Consider the following 16,326-nt stretch of genomic DNA (forward strand, 5'->3'; position numbering starts at 1 on the left):
AGTTTTCGAGTCATAGATTGCGTCAATTGATACAAGTCTTTGCTTCAAATGAAATGAACTGATGTGCTTGACGAACGAAACAAGCGATAGTCAAGTCATGTTTGACAGCAGGGATGTTCATCGTGACTCGATAACAAGAAATACAATGACTTACACGAAAATGATATTGCTCGAAATGAAGCGATTCTGCGGAGAGTTCATTTTATTTTCTTTGTTTGTGGTGTTGGGGATAGTAGAAAAGTGAACCATTTTGTTAATTTAAAATATTTTAAAACAAATCCATTAAATGTTGAAGTTTAAAATTAGCTTCATTTTAGCAAGTCGAAGATCTCAAAATTTTCAATGCGTTTCGTATTTCTAGTACAAGTTCAAGATATTGAAAATTTTCAAAGTGCCAGAAATAAGGGAAAACATGATTTATTTCAAGTTTTCATTTAACTTTATAAATGATAAGAGATGTTCAATGAAGTCCCATAAACTTCTCATCAATTTTAAGAACTTTACAGAGGATTATTGTTTTGGTCTCCACAGAAGATCTGATAAATGAAAGGAGATGTTCATGTTGAAGACTTTCAGTAAAGCTTCATAAACAAGCTGCGGAAACATCCATAAGGGAAGTTCTTAACACATCTTGAAAATATGGAAAACTTGATGGAAGTCTTAAGAACTTCAATGCGGTTCCAATAGCTTCAAAAATGCTACAGGAACTTTTAAAAAGTTCTTGGAATTTCAGGAATATTCAGAAACCTTAACGAAAATTAAAATAAATTCAGAGATGCGAAAAAAATTAGAGAAAAACTGTGAAAACTTTAAAGAAGTTCCAAGTACCTCTTTTGTGAATTTCAGAGATCTTAAGAGTTCACCGCTCCGAAAAAATAGTTACGTGTGTAATTTTTCTTAAAATATTGGAAAACAATATTAATAATCTAAAAAAAAAAACTTTTTTTTTTTTTTAAAGAAAATTCACAGGCAAAATTTAATCACGACACAAAGTTGGACTCATATCCCAGCCGAGGTCGGTGGGATTTTTTTTAGGCATAAAAATCTCTGGTCACGTCTTCCTTCGGAAGGGAAGTAAAGCTGTTGGTCCCGCCCCATGTGTGTTGATGAATGGGTGCGATATCCTACGCAGGTGTGGAAGCTGCCTTCCTGCACATTCGATTGCCGTCAATGGATGGCAATCGATGTCCGTCGGTGATTAGCACTAGATTGTGGAACAGAGACCGACGTTAAATAAAGGAAAGACAAAGTTGGACTCATTTAACCAAAATAACATCAACCTTTCAGATTTGATGAGATTCCAAATGATTTTTCATGATAAGATAGAAAAAATATTTTTACATGTAAAATTTCTCAAAAATCTAAGAAAAAATCAGATTTTCTTGGATTTTTAATAATTTTTCTTAATATTTGAAAAAAAAACATGCCGTAACTGCAGGTGAGCTCAGACTTTTGATGGAGTTTAAAAATATATAAACGTGAAATTAGATGAATTCAGGACAGCTCCATGTTTTCCATGGGGAAAAAAATCAAGATCCCTTAAAAAGAATTTCAAGGAAGTTCTCTAAACCTTCATACCTCGTTCACATTACAGCCTATATCACGTCATATAGGCTGTCTTGCAATGAGCACTCATACATAGGATTTCCAGTGAAAACTAGATGTATGAGTACTCATTGCAAGACAGCGTATATCACGTGATATACGCTGTAATGTAAACGGGGTATCAGAGAACTTATGAAAACTTCAGAGAAATTATGTAAACTTCAGATATATGCCGGGACTTTCAACAAAGGTCTAGAAAACTTCAGGAAAGTTTAAAAGTATTTAGGAGAGATCCATTTATGTCAGAGCAGAACCAAGATATTGTAAAATTATGGGCTTCGGGGAAGCTTCTCTGATCTGGACAGATCAGATAACCAAAGGGCTGTTCAAATTATTTCAAGGAAATTGCAGAAAGCTTACAGAAGTTTTGAGAAATTCTGGGAAATACCGGAATCTTCAACAAAGTTCCAAGGGAATTTCTAGAACATAAGGGAAGTTGTATTAACATTAAGAAAATAGTTTTATATGATTATCCTGGGAATTTCAAAAAATAGTGAAAATTTATCAATGATGATTAGAGAATTCAAGAAATTCAAGCGATCTACAAAAAACTTTAGAAACTTTTCGATAGTTTCATGGTATTTTGCAAAGTCATGAGTCGAGGACGGTCAGATAGCTTCAAAACAATCCCATTAAATTAAGGAATTTTACAGCTACTTTCAAAAAGTACCGTGGAATAATGCAATATTTCTAGAATTCTATGACTGATCCGAAAACTTCATTAGCACCAAGGAATTATTAATATTTAGGGAACCTCAGAGAAGCATAGAACATTTCAGGGATGTGCAGAGAATTTCAGGAAAATGAGTAATTTATGAAGTTTACTAAGCTTTAGGAAAATTATTGAAAACTAAAGGTAATTCAATTAACATCAGTAAATTGCGGGTACTTATAAAAATTCTGAGAAATTCAGGAAAATCAGAATTTTTTTGGTCATTTTCAGCAACATCAGGAAAGTTTTAACAATTGGAAATGTTATGAATTAAAGCCGATAATTTAAGGGCAGTTCCAGTTACTTTAGGAAAATCTCGAGAACATTAGTGAAAATCTTAGATGTCTTCTATTGTATCCCAAAATGGAAGTCATCATGAATCAATCGAAAAGGTCTCCTGTACAGGCTGCACGAACAATACGTACATTCTATGTGTGTTCGTTAGTTAATCGAGTCACTCTAATACCGCTTCGACAAATTTGCATCATGATCTGATTCGATTCTATCAATTATGGCATCAGAAAGCTGTTGCCCCTACTTGCTCCCATAATCGGGCATTATTATTGAATGCTATTAATTTGCATGTCGTGTTGCCGCACCGCATCTATGCTATGCGTCACATCATTGCGGATGATGTAACTGTAAAACACTCGACGAGCAGTTCGCATTAGCGCACAGATCAATTATATTCCGTCCCTTTGTCGCGTTTATTTGTATGCATAACACATCCCGTGCGCTGGGAAATTGCTTCGACAATATCTGCTCCATCGATATCAGGTATTTCAATTACGTTTTACGCAACAATCTATGCATTCATTAATTGATGCTACTGTTTGTTCCGTGTAATGATTTCCGATGCTTTTAAACCGGAGCTTTACCGCTTGTTTTCCATCAAAATTGAAATGTTTTAAAAAAGTCAACAACACGAACTCGATCAAACAGGTTTTGCACAATACCCGGCATGGGTCACGTTGGCTTTTATGTGATTTTAATTTATAGCCAAACTGAATGTTTTTCGCCGTGGTGGGAAGAAAGCTTTTTCCGTTCGACTTGCCGTGTAGCTACTGCAAATGTGCAACCAGCTTTCGAAAACCCTGCCATGATGCTATAGAATGCTTTCATATCGGTTGACGGTCAGTAGCCAGCAGTAGCATTTTGGCTCTGTACACACGTCGGATTCGCCTGGCAACGATACGGACGAGAGAACCAATCAACGTCACGTTCTGAAGTGTTGTTTTGATATTGGAACCCGGAGGTACAGAAGGTACAGTACCAAAAACTCCAAACTTGTTCACAATCACTCAAAAACGGGCCAGGTTCGGCCCATTTTGTGTTAGGTTTGGTTCAACAGATTTAAATTTTAGCTGGCCAGACCCACGTGTGCAGCCGGAAAAAGGGGTGGTGGCTTACCGAGTATAAAAAATTACCACTGTTTGGAATCGAGCCGCCTTCTGTGACAAATATTTCCAGCGAACAGTCGGCCGGTGTCGATTTGAGCTGAAATGGGAATGTTTGTTTTCGCCATGAGGATTAGGTTTTTTCGCATGTCTAAACTAGACGATGCCTACGTATACTTTGCGAGAGATGATTCTACTGGAGAGGAAATTTATGCGTCCCAGTACACTTCTACTCCGTCTGGATGGTTTCTGTTTGACATTCTTGTTTGGGCGGCAATTGGTACAAGGGTATATTTCGAGGTCGACAATATGTTCTGAGCACAATAATGCTAGTCGGAATCGATGCACTAACATGAACAACATTCGAAGACCTACTATTAAAATTAATTTAATCAGTGTATGTTTCAAACCTATCAATCCAAAAAGATGATAAAGCATTTGAAAAGACTACTTCAATCACAAATGTATTGCAATTAAAACCTCCACAGCGTTAACTATCAACACCAGCTGATAGAGGAAAAAAGTTTTGGAAATTGAGGATTGAAGACACTGCTTAAAAGACAGTTTGTGGTACTAAATTCCGAAATCCTTCTCTGCCACCAGACGAACACAAATTCATAATCTCATTTGTCATCGCAAATTTGTCGCACTTTATTTCGGCTTCTTGGAAATGAGTATGCAATATTTGCTTTCACTCACTGAACCTGCCATAAAGCCTATGCGTGCGCTCCCCGCGGTCACTTGTATGACCGAAACTCACTGTAGGAGCCGAGAAGAGAAAATGTTAAATATATTCCTTCGACACCAGATTTATAACATTTCCCGGGCACCATGCGATCCTGCATGTTGCTCAGCCAGGGGGGAAAGCTGATAGCCAGCGTTTGGCTCGGTTTGGCCTGTGCCTCCATGGGGTGAATGGTATCGGTGTTATTACTTTCAGCTAAATGAGATTTTAATGAGAGAAAGCGTGTGGATTTCATGGAATGCAGAGGGTTGTACGTGGAATACCGCTGGCTTTGTTGTACGTGGGAGGTGGTTGGATTCCTCCCTGACGATTCCTGCCAAACACTGTGGCTGGTAGTGTACATCTAGGTACGAAAACGTGACCTACGTCGAAGGAAGGAAATGCTAGGGCGGACCACGAGGATGACGACGACGTGCAAGAAGACATTAAAATTCTGAACCGAGAACCGTCATGCACAGCACGACACCAGGGAAGGATTAGCACCTGCGGTGAAATTAATTTCGTCGCGTGTATGTGATCCTTTTTTTGGGACTGGGAGTGAATGTTCCTGGCGCACGTGTGATGAAGGTATGCTACGAGATGAGTGATGTGTGAACGTCGAAAAACGCGTTGTTATGCGAAGAGATGACAAAGGTGATTTGTGCCAAGTAGATGAAGAAATCAAAAGGTTTGCGGTGTGAGCATGTAACGTGGATGTACATCATCTACTTTGAAATGGAGAGACTGAATGCGAGTCTATCGTCCCACCGCTTTGGTAACTGGTAACGTCTATCATGGCAATGACGTGTAAATTTTAATAACTCATAAAATGATGATCAGATTATGTGAGAAATTGAATAAAAATTCAAATTCGTGTAGATACGAGTAAGAAAATTTCCAGCAAGCAGTTACAACAAATATAAAAAAAATTGAAAAAAAAAGACGTTAATGAGCGTATGATTTTCGATGCTTACCTGAAACAGTGCCTGGTCTACTTTGGCATTGGCCGGAATCTGAACTTTGTACAGTTTCTGATCGAATTCGGGCGCGTGATCGTTTACATCCTCAACCTGTACGACGACTCGGGTGGTGGAAGAAAGCTGCGGGGCGCCATTATCCATCACCAGGACCTGAAAATGGAGATACAGAAGGCCATAAGTTTATAACATTGTTGCAAGAAAGGGGAACAAAGTAAGACAGATAAGAGGTTCAATTCCTAGCATATGAAATAGACAATATTGCCAACAGCCTTGATAGACCAGCCCTGTGTAGAATGTCCCTGCAGGTATTATATACTAAGGGGGACGGCCCCGCACAGTGGGGAATGGCTGGCCATTAGACAAAATTGAAAAATTTGCATTTCCTCCTCCATTCTATTTTTTCTATCATTCTATACTATTGACCCGTTCAAATCCCAAAGTTTGAACGCAATACGATAAAATTTGAATTTTTTATGCCTTTTTGAGGTTGGTCACCTTGAACTTTTTTCGCATTTTTTCGAAAAAAACGGCATTATTACTCAATCAACTGGAGGTTTAACGGTAGCTTGGATTATGGTGACGTCTGAGAGAAAGTTGTTTTAAAAACAATGAATAACAAATTTGTTTCATTGAATTTTATAGAATCTTAGTAAAGTAGGCCTAAATCTTTATTTGATTAAAAAAATAGTGATTTTTCCATATAAATGAAGCTTCAAAGTTATGAAGCCAGGGTTTGCCATGGTTGACACCAGTTGTAAAAGGTAGCTTAAAATGTAAGGTTTCGAATGAGCATAATCTGATATTGCGCAGACTTGCGCAGGATGCTGATAGTGCAAAATGAAAAAAAAAATGTTTGTACTCAGGTGGCATTCTACAATTTTAAATTAGAATCACAATCAGCAGATTGCTTGATTGCTCATTTTTAGTGCATAAAAACAGCAAATTTTGCTTTATCTATACATCATTCATGAACCATTTTCTGTTATTACGGCTCATACACTAATTACGTAATGGTTTATGGAAGCACAGAGAGTTCTAAGATTTTCTTACGTGCCATATATTTTTTGGGATTTGTTACAAAAAATTTAAGGACGGGATTTGAAAATCATAGGAAATGTATAACGCATTTTGTGTACGAAGTTGAACACAGCATCGAAAAATAGAAAATATTCAATTTGGACCAGCACTAATCTGCAAAGGCCCGTTTTCAATCTGCATTATTCTTTGTGTCTTTCAACAAGCAGTGATAAGGCAGAGAGTCTTTTGTAAAAGGAATGATAAAAAGTGCCCGACACTCTTTATCATACCACTTCATCTCTCTCCCAAACGTAGTAGCGCAGCAGTAAAAAGATACCTATCAGTTTATCCATATATTTCACAAATACGTTTATCGGTTTGAAGTTATTGTTATTATACGTTATCATCGAAATTAATTATGGAATCCAAATCAGCGATGGAAACAGATAATGTAAATACAAGTAAGTTGCATTTGGAGAACAAATTAATTGCGATGAATCCTGAATAACCACTGTCTATACGAGAGCGATCGCCCGTACCGTAAAATAAGTTTTTTTTATGTATGGTGAATTTCTTTGCGTTTTATGTCGTGAAATAGTGATCTAACATTTCGTTTTAATTCATATATTTTCAATACCGTTATAAAAATTGTTGTGCTTTCATTTAATCAAAAGGAAACGGACTAAAAAGAAAACAGATTTACGAAACGATGAAACATCAAGAATCGCTAGAAAAGATGAAAGCAGCCGCGGAAAAATGCTTTCCTTCGAATGCGAAAAAAGAGTTTGAGATTTTTTGGAAAGCATTCAACAGGAAATTTCTACAATTTCAACGGATGCGCGACCGCTTTGAGAAGGAACATTCAGATTGGTTAGAGGAATATGCAATACCACCATCTGATGCACCTTGGCGGCTAGGAAAATCTGAAAAAGCTTTTGAAGAATGCAGTGATCGATCGAAGCGGCGCCGTAGTGAGGAAATTAGACCAAAATATTCGTCAAATCAGTTAAGCTTTGCTGCAGAAATGAGTTTGCGTGCCGACCACAATTACAAAGCAGCTAATTTAATTAAACAGGCTATTGATCTCAACAACCAAACCACTTGAAACCTTATGAGGGGATGGTAAAGAGCAGCAAAATCGTCGTTTCGTTTTCTCTTTTCCTCACAATGATCGACGGAAAATGTGTCAATACTTTAACCAATACAAGTTCTGCACAACGGTGTTATGCTTGTAAGGCAACGATTTCGGAATTCAATGATATAGAAAAAATGCAAAACTTAGAAGTAAATGAAGACTATCTAAACTACGGAATCTCTTCGCTGCACGGTTGGATACGCTGCTTTGAGTGCATGATCCACATTGCGTATCGCCTGAGCTTCAAACGCTGGAGAAAATCTGGTTTTGAAACGCAGTTCGAGGCGAACAAGAAAATAATTCAGGCAAGCTTCAAGAGCAAGATGGGTCTGATTGTCGACAAATCGAAGCCAGGAGGATTTGGCAACAGCAATGACGGCAATACAGCTCGTAGATTTTTTGCCAATCCTAATGTCAGTTCCGAAATCACAGGAGTAGATTTGGAGTTGATTACAAGACTTCGGAACATTCTTATTGCAATTTCTTGTTCCCAGCAAATAGACCCAGCTAAATTAAAAATTTACTGTGTTGATACCGCAAAGCGCTACGTAGAGTTGTACGCGTTGTTTTACATGTAGTCTTCGATGCACAGAATTTTGATTCATGGGCATAGCATTGTTCAGGCGGTGATATTGCCGATTGGAAGAATGACGGAGGAGGCTCAAGAAAAATGTAACAAAGTCATTAAAAACGCTAGAGAGCATTTCACTCGGAAGGATAAGCGTGAAAACACAAATCGGAATATTATTAATCGCCATCTTATCACCACCGATCCAATGGTTAACTCTTATTATGAGAAAGAAAAACATAATTTTAAAAGTCTACCACAGGAAGTTAAATTCTGATGAAGAAAAAAACTGACTCAAGCGAAATGGTACCAGAAAGATGATGATGATGATGATGACGATGATGCTGACGATGATGATGATGACGATGATGATGATGATGAAGAAGCAGAAGAAGAAGAAGAATGTGATGATGCTGATGATGAGGAAGAAGTTTAAGTAGAAGGAAAATACAAATTTGACCAATTGTGATTTTTAATTTGTGCTGTTTTTTATAATAACTTTATTGTAAGGGATATTTTAAGCAAATAATAAAAAAATTATGTTTTCTAACAATGCTCTTCATTGTATGACTTGTTTCATGACCATCATTCACAGTTACAACGTATAAAAAATTTAACAAAAAAAAAACATACAAAATCGTTTATAACGTAAAAAATACCAGTTATAATGCAAAACTTATGACATATTTGGATTCAGCGCCCCAAAATTACCCAAGAATCATGATTTTTTTTTCATAAATTGGAGAATTATTTGCTTGGCCAGACTTTGTATGGAGTCGCCCCACTGTGCCCCGGCGTAGTAGTTAACATCCATACTTCTCTCGCCAAAGTCACGAGCTCTAATCTCATTCCTGGACAAGTTACGAATGACCCAAGAGTTTTAAAGTGACTATAATAAAAATAAAATATGATACACTAAGGAGATTCATTTTGAAAAAAAAGGTATTTGAATTCTAATAGCCCCTCCTCCAGTTTAATTTAGTACCCACAAATATTATCCTGTACAAACATGGTAAATATTGATGAAGGTTTTGAGGTCGCGCAAATGGTTTGAAGTTTGTATGGGAATTACTATGGAAGACGTTTAAATTTATCAAATATTAGTCTAGCTTTGATTCAAATTGTCCATATGCTGTAAAAAAGTAATATGGTGCTGCTATGACAATAACCAACAATCCTAGTGTACATGCGAACTTCCTGTATAAGTAAGAAATAACTCCTGGCCATATAGAATGTTACTGTCTTCAGCTAAGTTGTTCAGATGACCACGGTCTTCCGAATGGTGGTCATATTAGCTGAGAACTCTCTTACTGCGTACCCCGTTCCAGTGCAATGTGAGAATTCTCGAAACAGGGCACGTTACCCCGTCAAGCTCAAAATCGATGCTGGACGCCAAACTGGAAATAGATGTCCGCCATATCTGTTTTAGAAAAACTGTCAAATACTCTTAAATATGGGTATTCCCGGAACGGGGACGACGTGTAGAATTCGAAAATCGATTTTGGATGCCATTTTGGAATCCAAGACGGCTGCTATTGCTGCCATTAGAAATGCTGTCAAATACCCATGGCTATGGGTATATTCGGAACGAGAACGACGTGTAGTTGACAAAATTCGCTGTCCACCACCATTTTGAAATGCTAGGTCGTGACCATTGGCGTAACTAATGGGGGTACCAGGAGGGCCAGGCCCCCTCCAGAATTTTTGGTGTTTGTTTTTGACTCACCGGTATTTTTTCAAGTTTTCAATGCTACTATTTAACAGTGATTAATAAAATTGGACCACCACCAAAGATTTTTTTGAAGTCCTTTATGTTGATTACTTTTGTTATGTTCTGGACTAGAAGAAACAATTTTGAGAAATTATATTATATCACATCGATGGCAATAAAACGTCTTCAGGCTCTACAAATTAGTCATGAGCCCAAGAATTTTTCTTTCGTAAAACTTCAAATAGAAGTTCAGGGAAGATCGTAGAAATTAAGAAAACTTGATAGATATTTTGGGAAATTCATAGACCTTCAGAAATATTCGTAGAAAAAAGGAACTTCGAAAAGTTCTGAAAGCTGCGTAGAAGTAGAGAATTCATTTAAATTTTTGAGGAGCTTCGTAAAAGTTAAAGGAACATTATTTTATTTTAGGGAAGCTCATTATTGATCGGGAACCTCTACATAATTTCAGTTTTTTTTAGCCTCATGGACTTGGAATAGTTGTGGAAATTTAACAGCAAACTTTATAGAAGATTTTCAAATTTCGTAGCATTTTGAGGAGCTGCGTAAAATTTCATATAAGTGTAAGGAATTTTGAAAAAGTTCAAGGAATTATTTAAAAGATTTAAAAATAGTTCAATAAACTTCTAAGAACTTCAGGGATCTGCGCCTCTGGTTAGGGAACTTTGTTGCAGTTGTTCAGAGATCTTACTCGAAAAAAGCTCCATGAACTTCCTGGAGGTTTTGTGAACATCGCTAAATTCAAGGTGTTCAAGGTATTCAAGAAGTACAAACATGTTCAGAGATCTTTGTAGAATTAAAAAAAAAAAAAATGGGAAAAAAAATGGAATCTGGAATAAATTCAGGGAACTTCGTAGAAGTTGAGGAAATTTTGTAAAACCTAAGTTTTGTAGATGTTCAGGAAACGTTGCATAAGTTACAGGATATCCTTCCTAGACATCAGGAAATATTTGAAAGATCTCCACATACTCCAAGATATTAGTATAGTTCACTGGATATTTGGTAGGTTGTAGGTTGATCAGGAAGTATTCAAAAGTTTTCCAGCTTATGGAATCAGATGGAATCTTGAATGATGAATCTTGATTTTACGGCCAAATTTGTATATTCTCTATAGGGAGGACCCGTGCCTTGATGTTTTAGCTATATTGTCACAAATTTGCACTCCAGCAGCTAAATTCCGGTCAGAAATGTCAATTTCTGCATACACCTAATATGTATAAATTTCTTTTTTTTTCAAATATCCTTTTTTATTAGTTACAAAATCTTGAAAACATGGGTTTGGGACAACAAAATTATTTTTATTTTAACATTAACAATGTTAAAGATTGTGCATTTGCAGCATATGCATGTACGTAATTTGTGGATTTGTTAGTTATTTCGACGCTTTTTAACAATTCTTGACATTTCCCCTTTTTGGTCCAGGAACAGCTGAGTTATTAACGTTCAAAATCTTTCATAATCTCGTTACATTTTCCATTTTCAGTTTTCACAAAGTGTATCCCCGTATAGAAATCACCAACGTAGTCCTACGTCGAAAAATTATGCATCTTGAACATTTTCATATGTCCTAAATGTATTAAATTTTATTCTGTGTGCACTTTACCTTGAAACAGCCAGAATTTTATAAACTATACCAAATGATAGAGGAGGCATTCCTCTACCTGTTTGTGTTGTTAGTTTAACAGATTGAGCTTTAATTCACGAGATATCGGTGATTGACGTGTTTGTTTACAAAAGCAATTACGCCCTAATCTCGAAGTTCTGCGGAAATCCAAAATTTCCCATAATAATTCACTTAAATCTCCGTTCACATGATTCATTCAAATCATTTGCGCGTCCTCTAAAACTTTATCAATCTTTACCACTTTTACACGGGCTCATATGTTGGGGTTATGAATCAAACTGGGGAGGATGGCCAATCAGACTGCAAATACATTTTTTTTATATAAATGAAGCACCAGAATGATACACCTGAAGAAGACAAAGTCCACGATGAACACAATTCCTGGCATGCTCGGCATCCGGATTGTGGACATTTAATTTTTGCATGGGGCACAATTAATTCCAGCTCATTTATTCGGACCGGTGGTGTTGGTTCGGTCAACTGAACCCGAAACGTGCGCACACGCATTGCAGGTCGAGCGAAGGGTGTTCACCACAAAAATGGGCAACCTGCAATTAGGAGTAATTTCGAAACCGCTGAATCCAATTATGTCAAAACTAGTCTTAAAGCTTCCTGAGTTAAAGTCTACAATATATTTTTGCTCTCGCTTTTGCCCGAACACGTCACGTTTTGTATCTTTTTATGAGACTGTACCACCCTATGAGATCAGCAACCTTGAAACACGGTAGTGCTCCAAATTCTTAAATATTCCGCCTAAGTATGAGAAATATCACCGAAATGAGGGGTGCATCGAAGTAGCGTTTTCAAAAGTTCAAGACAGATGTTCCTAGACTGTATAGGCAGTAAATGTCACTATGAAAACGTATGGGATTGATGTCGTGACATTTTTTTCCCATATCATTTCTATGACATTTAACACCTCTGTCCTAGAGATAAATAAACGCGAAATGTTTATCTGTGAAATATTTTAGTGTACTTACGTGTAAGTCATTAATTTATTGATAAGGCTCAACCGAATTAACTTTACAGAGCCAAGGATTCTTGTTCACTACACAAAACATCTTAAAGCTATAGTCAAAAGGTACAACACAATAAACATTTTATCTTCCGCTATCCAAAAAGCCTCCTCCATCAGAACGGGAGCCGGTTTCATTGAATGGCAGTATCGCCAACGGAGGGCAGAGTGCTTCCATTGCAGCAATGGACGCAAAACGTGGTGAGCACTCACACACTCATAACTAAACGGTTTCCAAAGTCGACGACGCATCGACCAAAAGAACTGCTGATGAAGAACAATGAGGAGGACCGCACAATGGTTGCTGCCAAGTAAACAGACACATCGAGAGTGGCTTGCTTCTATCAGCAGCCAAGTGAACACTGCTTATGGGTACGACGCACGCAATTTTAGAATTCAAGATAGCGGCTTCCTGTTTGTAAAAACAATTTTGCCAGGAATTGATTATTGACACCATATAACCTCCATTACGGATGTTTACGAAATGGAGACGACGTTTAGAAGCCGCAAATCCAAGATTTTTTTTAAACTTTCAAATACCCTACAATATGGGTATTTTCGGGACGAGGAAAATGTGTAGAGGCCGGAAATCGACGTTTGAAGTCATTTTGGAATCCATGATGGCAAGCCTAGCTACTCAGGTTTATTACTTCTTCTTCTTCACATTTCGATCAGTTCAATAGAACACGATCGAGATAATAATATTTCTAAAACTTGAAAATAAGGAAAATGATAAAGTCATTATTTTAAATAGCTACATTGCATTACAGAAAGATCTTGAATTTTCAACACAGCTGTATCATCTCACATCATTCGGGATTTGGTAACAAAGCTGCTTAATTCGAGATCTTTACTGCACTGTAAAAAATACTGATGAAGACAATATTTTACTTTATTCATGGACTGTTTCCAGCTAACTGTGTTTGTAGCTATATTGCGGTGAAAAATTATATATGACCAGCTTTTTTCGTTAGCACTCTTTTATTGAAGTCACTTTTGAATGTATCGGAATATCGAGCTACGATTTTACATCACTCAACAAAAACGAAAAAAGTGATTGAATTGTAGCTGGGGAAAAGTAGGGAATGTGAGGTGAAATCAATTGTAAATTACACATCCACGTCATCGGTTGTTTCGCATACAATATCCAATGGAAAGTAGCAAACCGGACTAATTGATCGAGGGAGATTAATTATTTTCATTCACTACCCTGGGCTCAGCATGTTCACTAGCCTGACGAGCGGCACAGATTGTGGATATGGACAAGTAATCAGCACCGATTCACCAGGTATGACCCGACCGATGTGTCAGCACAAACTGTGCCCATTATGAACGAGTGGGATACATTTCCCTCCTTGATGATGTGTTCTGTTGCTTTCCCGAGCAAAGTTCAGCATCAAATGACAGCAAATTGAAATCAAGTTTTGATATCAACATCAAACTGAAATCATAATTTGATTTCAGTTTACGCAACTGACAAATTTGATACCTTATTTTGTTTTTATTTTGCTGTAAATTTGTTCTTCAAAAATATTTTGTTGCGGGTTTGTTTTCATTGCCTTAGCATAACATCAAATTGAATACTTGTTTTGTTATCAACAGGAAAATGGATATCAAATTTAGTTTTCAGTTTGCTCTCACTGATAGCAGAAATAGTTTTCAATGTGATGTCACAGGAAGATTTGTTTGCTCTCAATTTCGATATTTTAACCGTTAAAACGACCAAAACGACAGCAACCTGAGTAATCATTATCAGCGACATCACAGCATCAAATCTCAGACTTTGCTCGGGTTGTGTGCCAATTATGAAGAAATTTTGTGTTTTTTTAACATCGTGTCCACTTTGTCATACATTCCATACCTCCCTTAGTTCTGACAGTGTGCACGTAGCAAATTCTTTACATTTTTGTAATCCCAAAACTCTCTGGAATTCTCCCTTTTACCTTCTTTGAAGTTTTCTGGAACTGCCTTTTGGCTTTCATTCTGATCAAATGTGGCTTTATAACTGTTTTAAATAATCTTTTTAGATTAATTCAGCTTTACGCTGTTTAAAAACCGTTTGAATTTGGGCGATAAAGTTAAAAAATAGCTGGGTATAAAATTAAATTTAATTCAGTACTCTTTCCTTTCATAAAACTGTTCCGTTAATCAATCATAAACCTTCTTAAAGTTTTTAATTGATGTCCCGACAAAATACTCGATAAAGTTGTTTCAAACGAGAACAAAATATTTTTTTTTAGCATTTTGGTGTTAATAAAGTGTATCACAAAATTCATAGTGTTTGCAAATTAAGCAGAGAAAAATAAAATCGGATGATGCTTTCAAACGCCGCCTGGAAGAAGCGGAGTGCGAGGAAATGGAACTGCTGTGCCGTTCCCAAGAAACACGGAAGTTCTACCAGAAGCTCAACGCATCCCGCAACGGCTTCGTGCCGCGAGCCGAAATGTGCAAGGATAAGGACGGGAGCCTCTTGACGGACGGACGTGAGGTGATTGAAAGGTGGAAGCAGCACTTCGATGCGCACCTGAATGGCGAGGAGAACGTAGGCACGGGAGACCAGCGCAATTGAGGAAATGACTACGTCAGTGCAGCAGAGGACGTAACTGACCCAACTCCCACGCTGAGGGAAGTTAAGGATTCCATTCAGCAGCTTAAAAACAACAAAGCAGCTGGTAAGGATGGTATCGCAGCCGAACTCATCAAGATGGGCCCAGAAAAGTTGGCCACCTGCCTGCACCGGATGATAGTCAGGATCTGGGAAACAGAATAGCTACCGGAGGAGTGGAAGAAGGGGGTAATCTGCCCCATTCACAAGAAAGGCGACCATTTGGAATGTGAGAACTTCAGAGCGATCACCATTTTGAATGCCGCCTACAAAGTGCTACCCCAGATCATCTTCCGTCGTCTATCACCTAAAATGACCGAGTTCGTGGGAAGTTATCAAGCCGGCTTCATTGACGGCCGATCGACAACGGACCAGATCTTCACCGTACGGCAAATCCTCCAGAAATGCCGTGATTACCAGGTCCCAACGCATCATTTGTTCATCGACTTTAAGGCGGCATACGACAGTATCGACCGCACAGAGCTATGGAAAATCATGGACGAGAACGGCTTTCCTGGGAAGCTGATCAGACTGATTAAAGTAACGATGGACGGTGTGCAAAACTGGGTAAGGGTTTCGGGTGAACTATCCAGTTCATTCAAATCTCGCAGGGGACTGCGACAAGGTGACGGACTCTCATGCCTACTCTTCAACATTGCTCTAGAAGGTGTAATGCGACGAGCCGGGCTCAACTGCCGGGGTACGATTTTCACGAAATCCGGTCAATTTGTGTGCTTTGCGGACGACATGGACATTATCACAAGAACATTTGGAACGGTGGCAGAACTATACACCCGCCTGAAACACGAAGCAGCAAAGGTCGGACTGGTGGTGAGTGCGTCAAAAACAAAGTACATGCTAGTAGGCGGAACCGATCATGACAGGATTCGTCTAGGAAGTAATGTCACGATAGACGGGGATACTTTCGAGGTAGTGGAAGAATTCGTTTACCTTGGATCCTTAATGACGGCTGACAACAATGTGAGTCGTGAAATACGAAGGCGCATCATCAGTGGAAGTCATGCCTACTACGGGCTCCAGAAGAAACTACGGTCAAAAAAGATTCACCCCCGCACCAAATGTACCATGTACAGAACGCTAATAAGACCGGTGGTCCTCTATGGACACAAGACATTGACTATGCTCGAGGAGGACCTACAAGCACTCGGAGTTTTCGAGCGACGTGTGCTAAGGACGATCTTCGGCGGCGTGCAG

At 38.1% G+C, this 16,326-nt stretch overlaps 1 protein-coding gene across 4 annotated transcripts in view; it reads right to left on the reverse strand.

Moving 5' to 3' along the window:
• The window catches only part of kug (kugelei), a 375,801-nt gene that overhangs the window by 162,159 nt on the left and 197,316 nt on the right, over positions 1-16,326 (reverse strand). For all 4 annotated transcript variants that reach the window (XM_065236080.1, XM_065236079.1, XM_065236078.1 and 1 more), the window contains exon 6: positions 5,413-5,568. In XM_065236080.1, the coding sequence (XP_065092152.1) occupies positions 5,413-5,568 (156 nt within the window). The remainder of the gene's footprint in view (positions 1-5,412; positions 5,569-16,326) is intronic.

Source organism: Ochlerotatus camptorhynchus, unplaced genomic scaffold, assembly GCF_037179485.1.
Source record: "Ochlerotatus camptorhynchus isolate MF236.1 unplaced genomic scaffold, CSIRO-AGI_Acam_v1.1 ptg000526l, whole genome shotgun sequence".
NCBI classification, from domain to species: Eukaryota; Metazoa; Arthropoda; class Insecta; order Diptera; family Culicidae; genus Ochlerotatus; species Ochlerotatus camptorhynchus.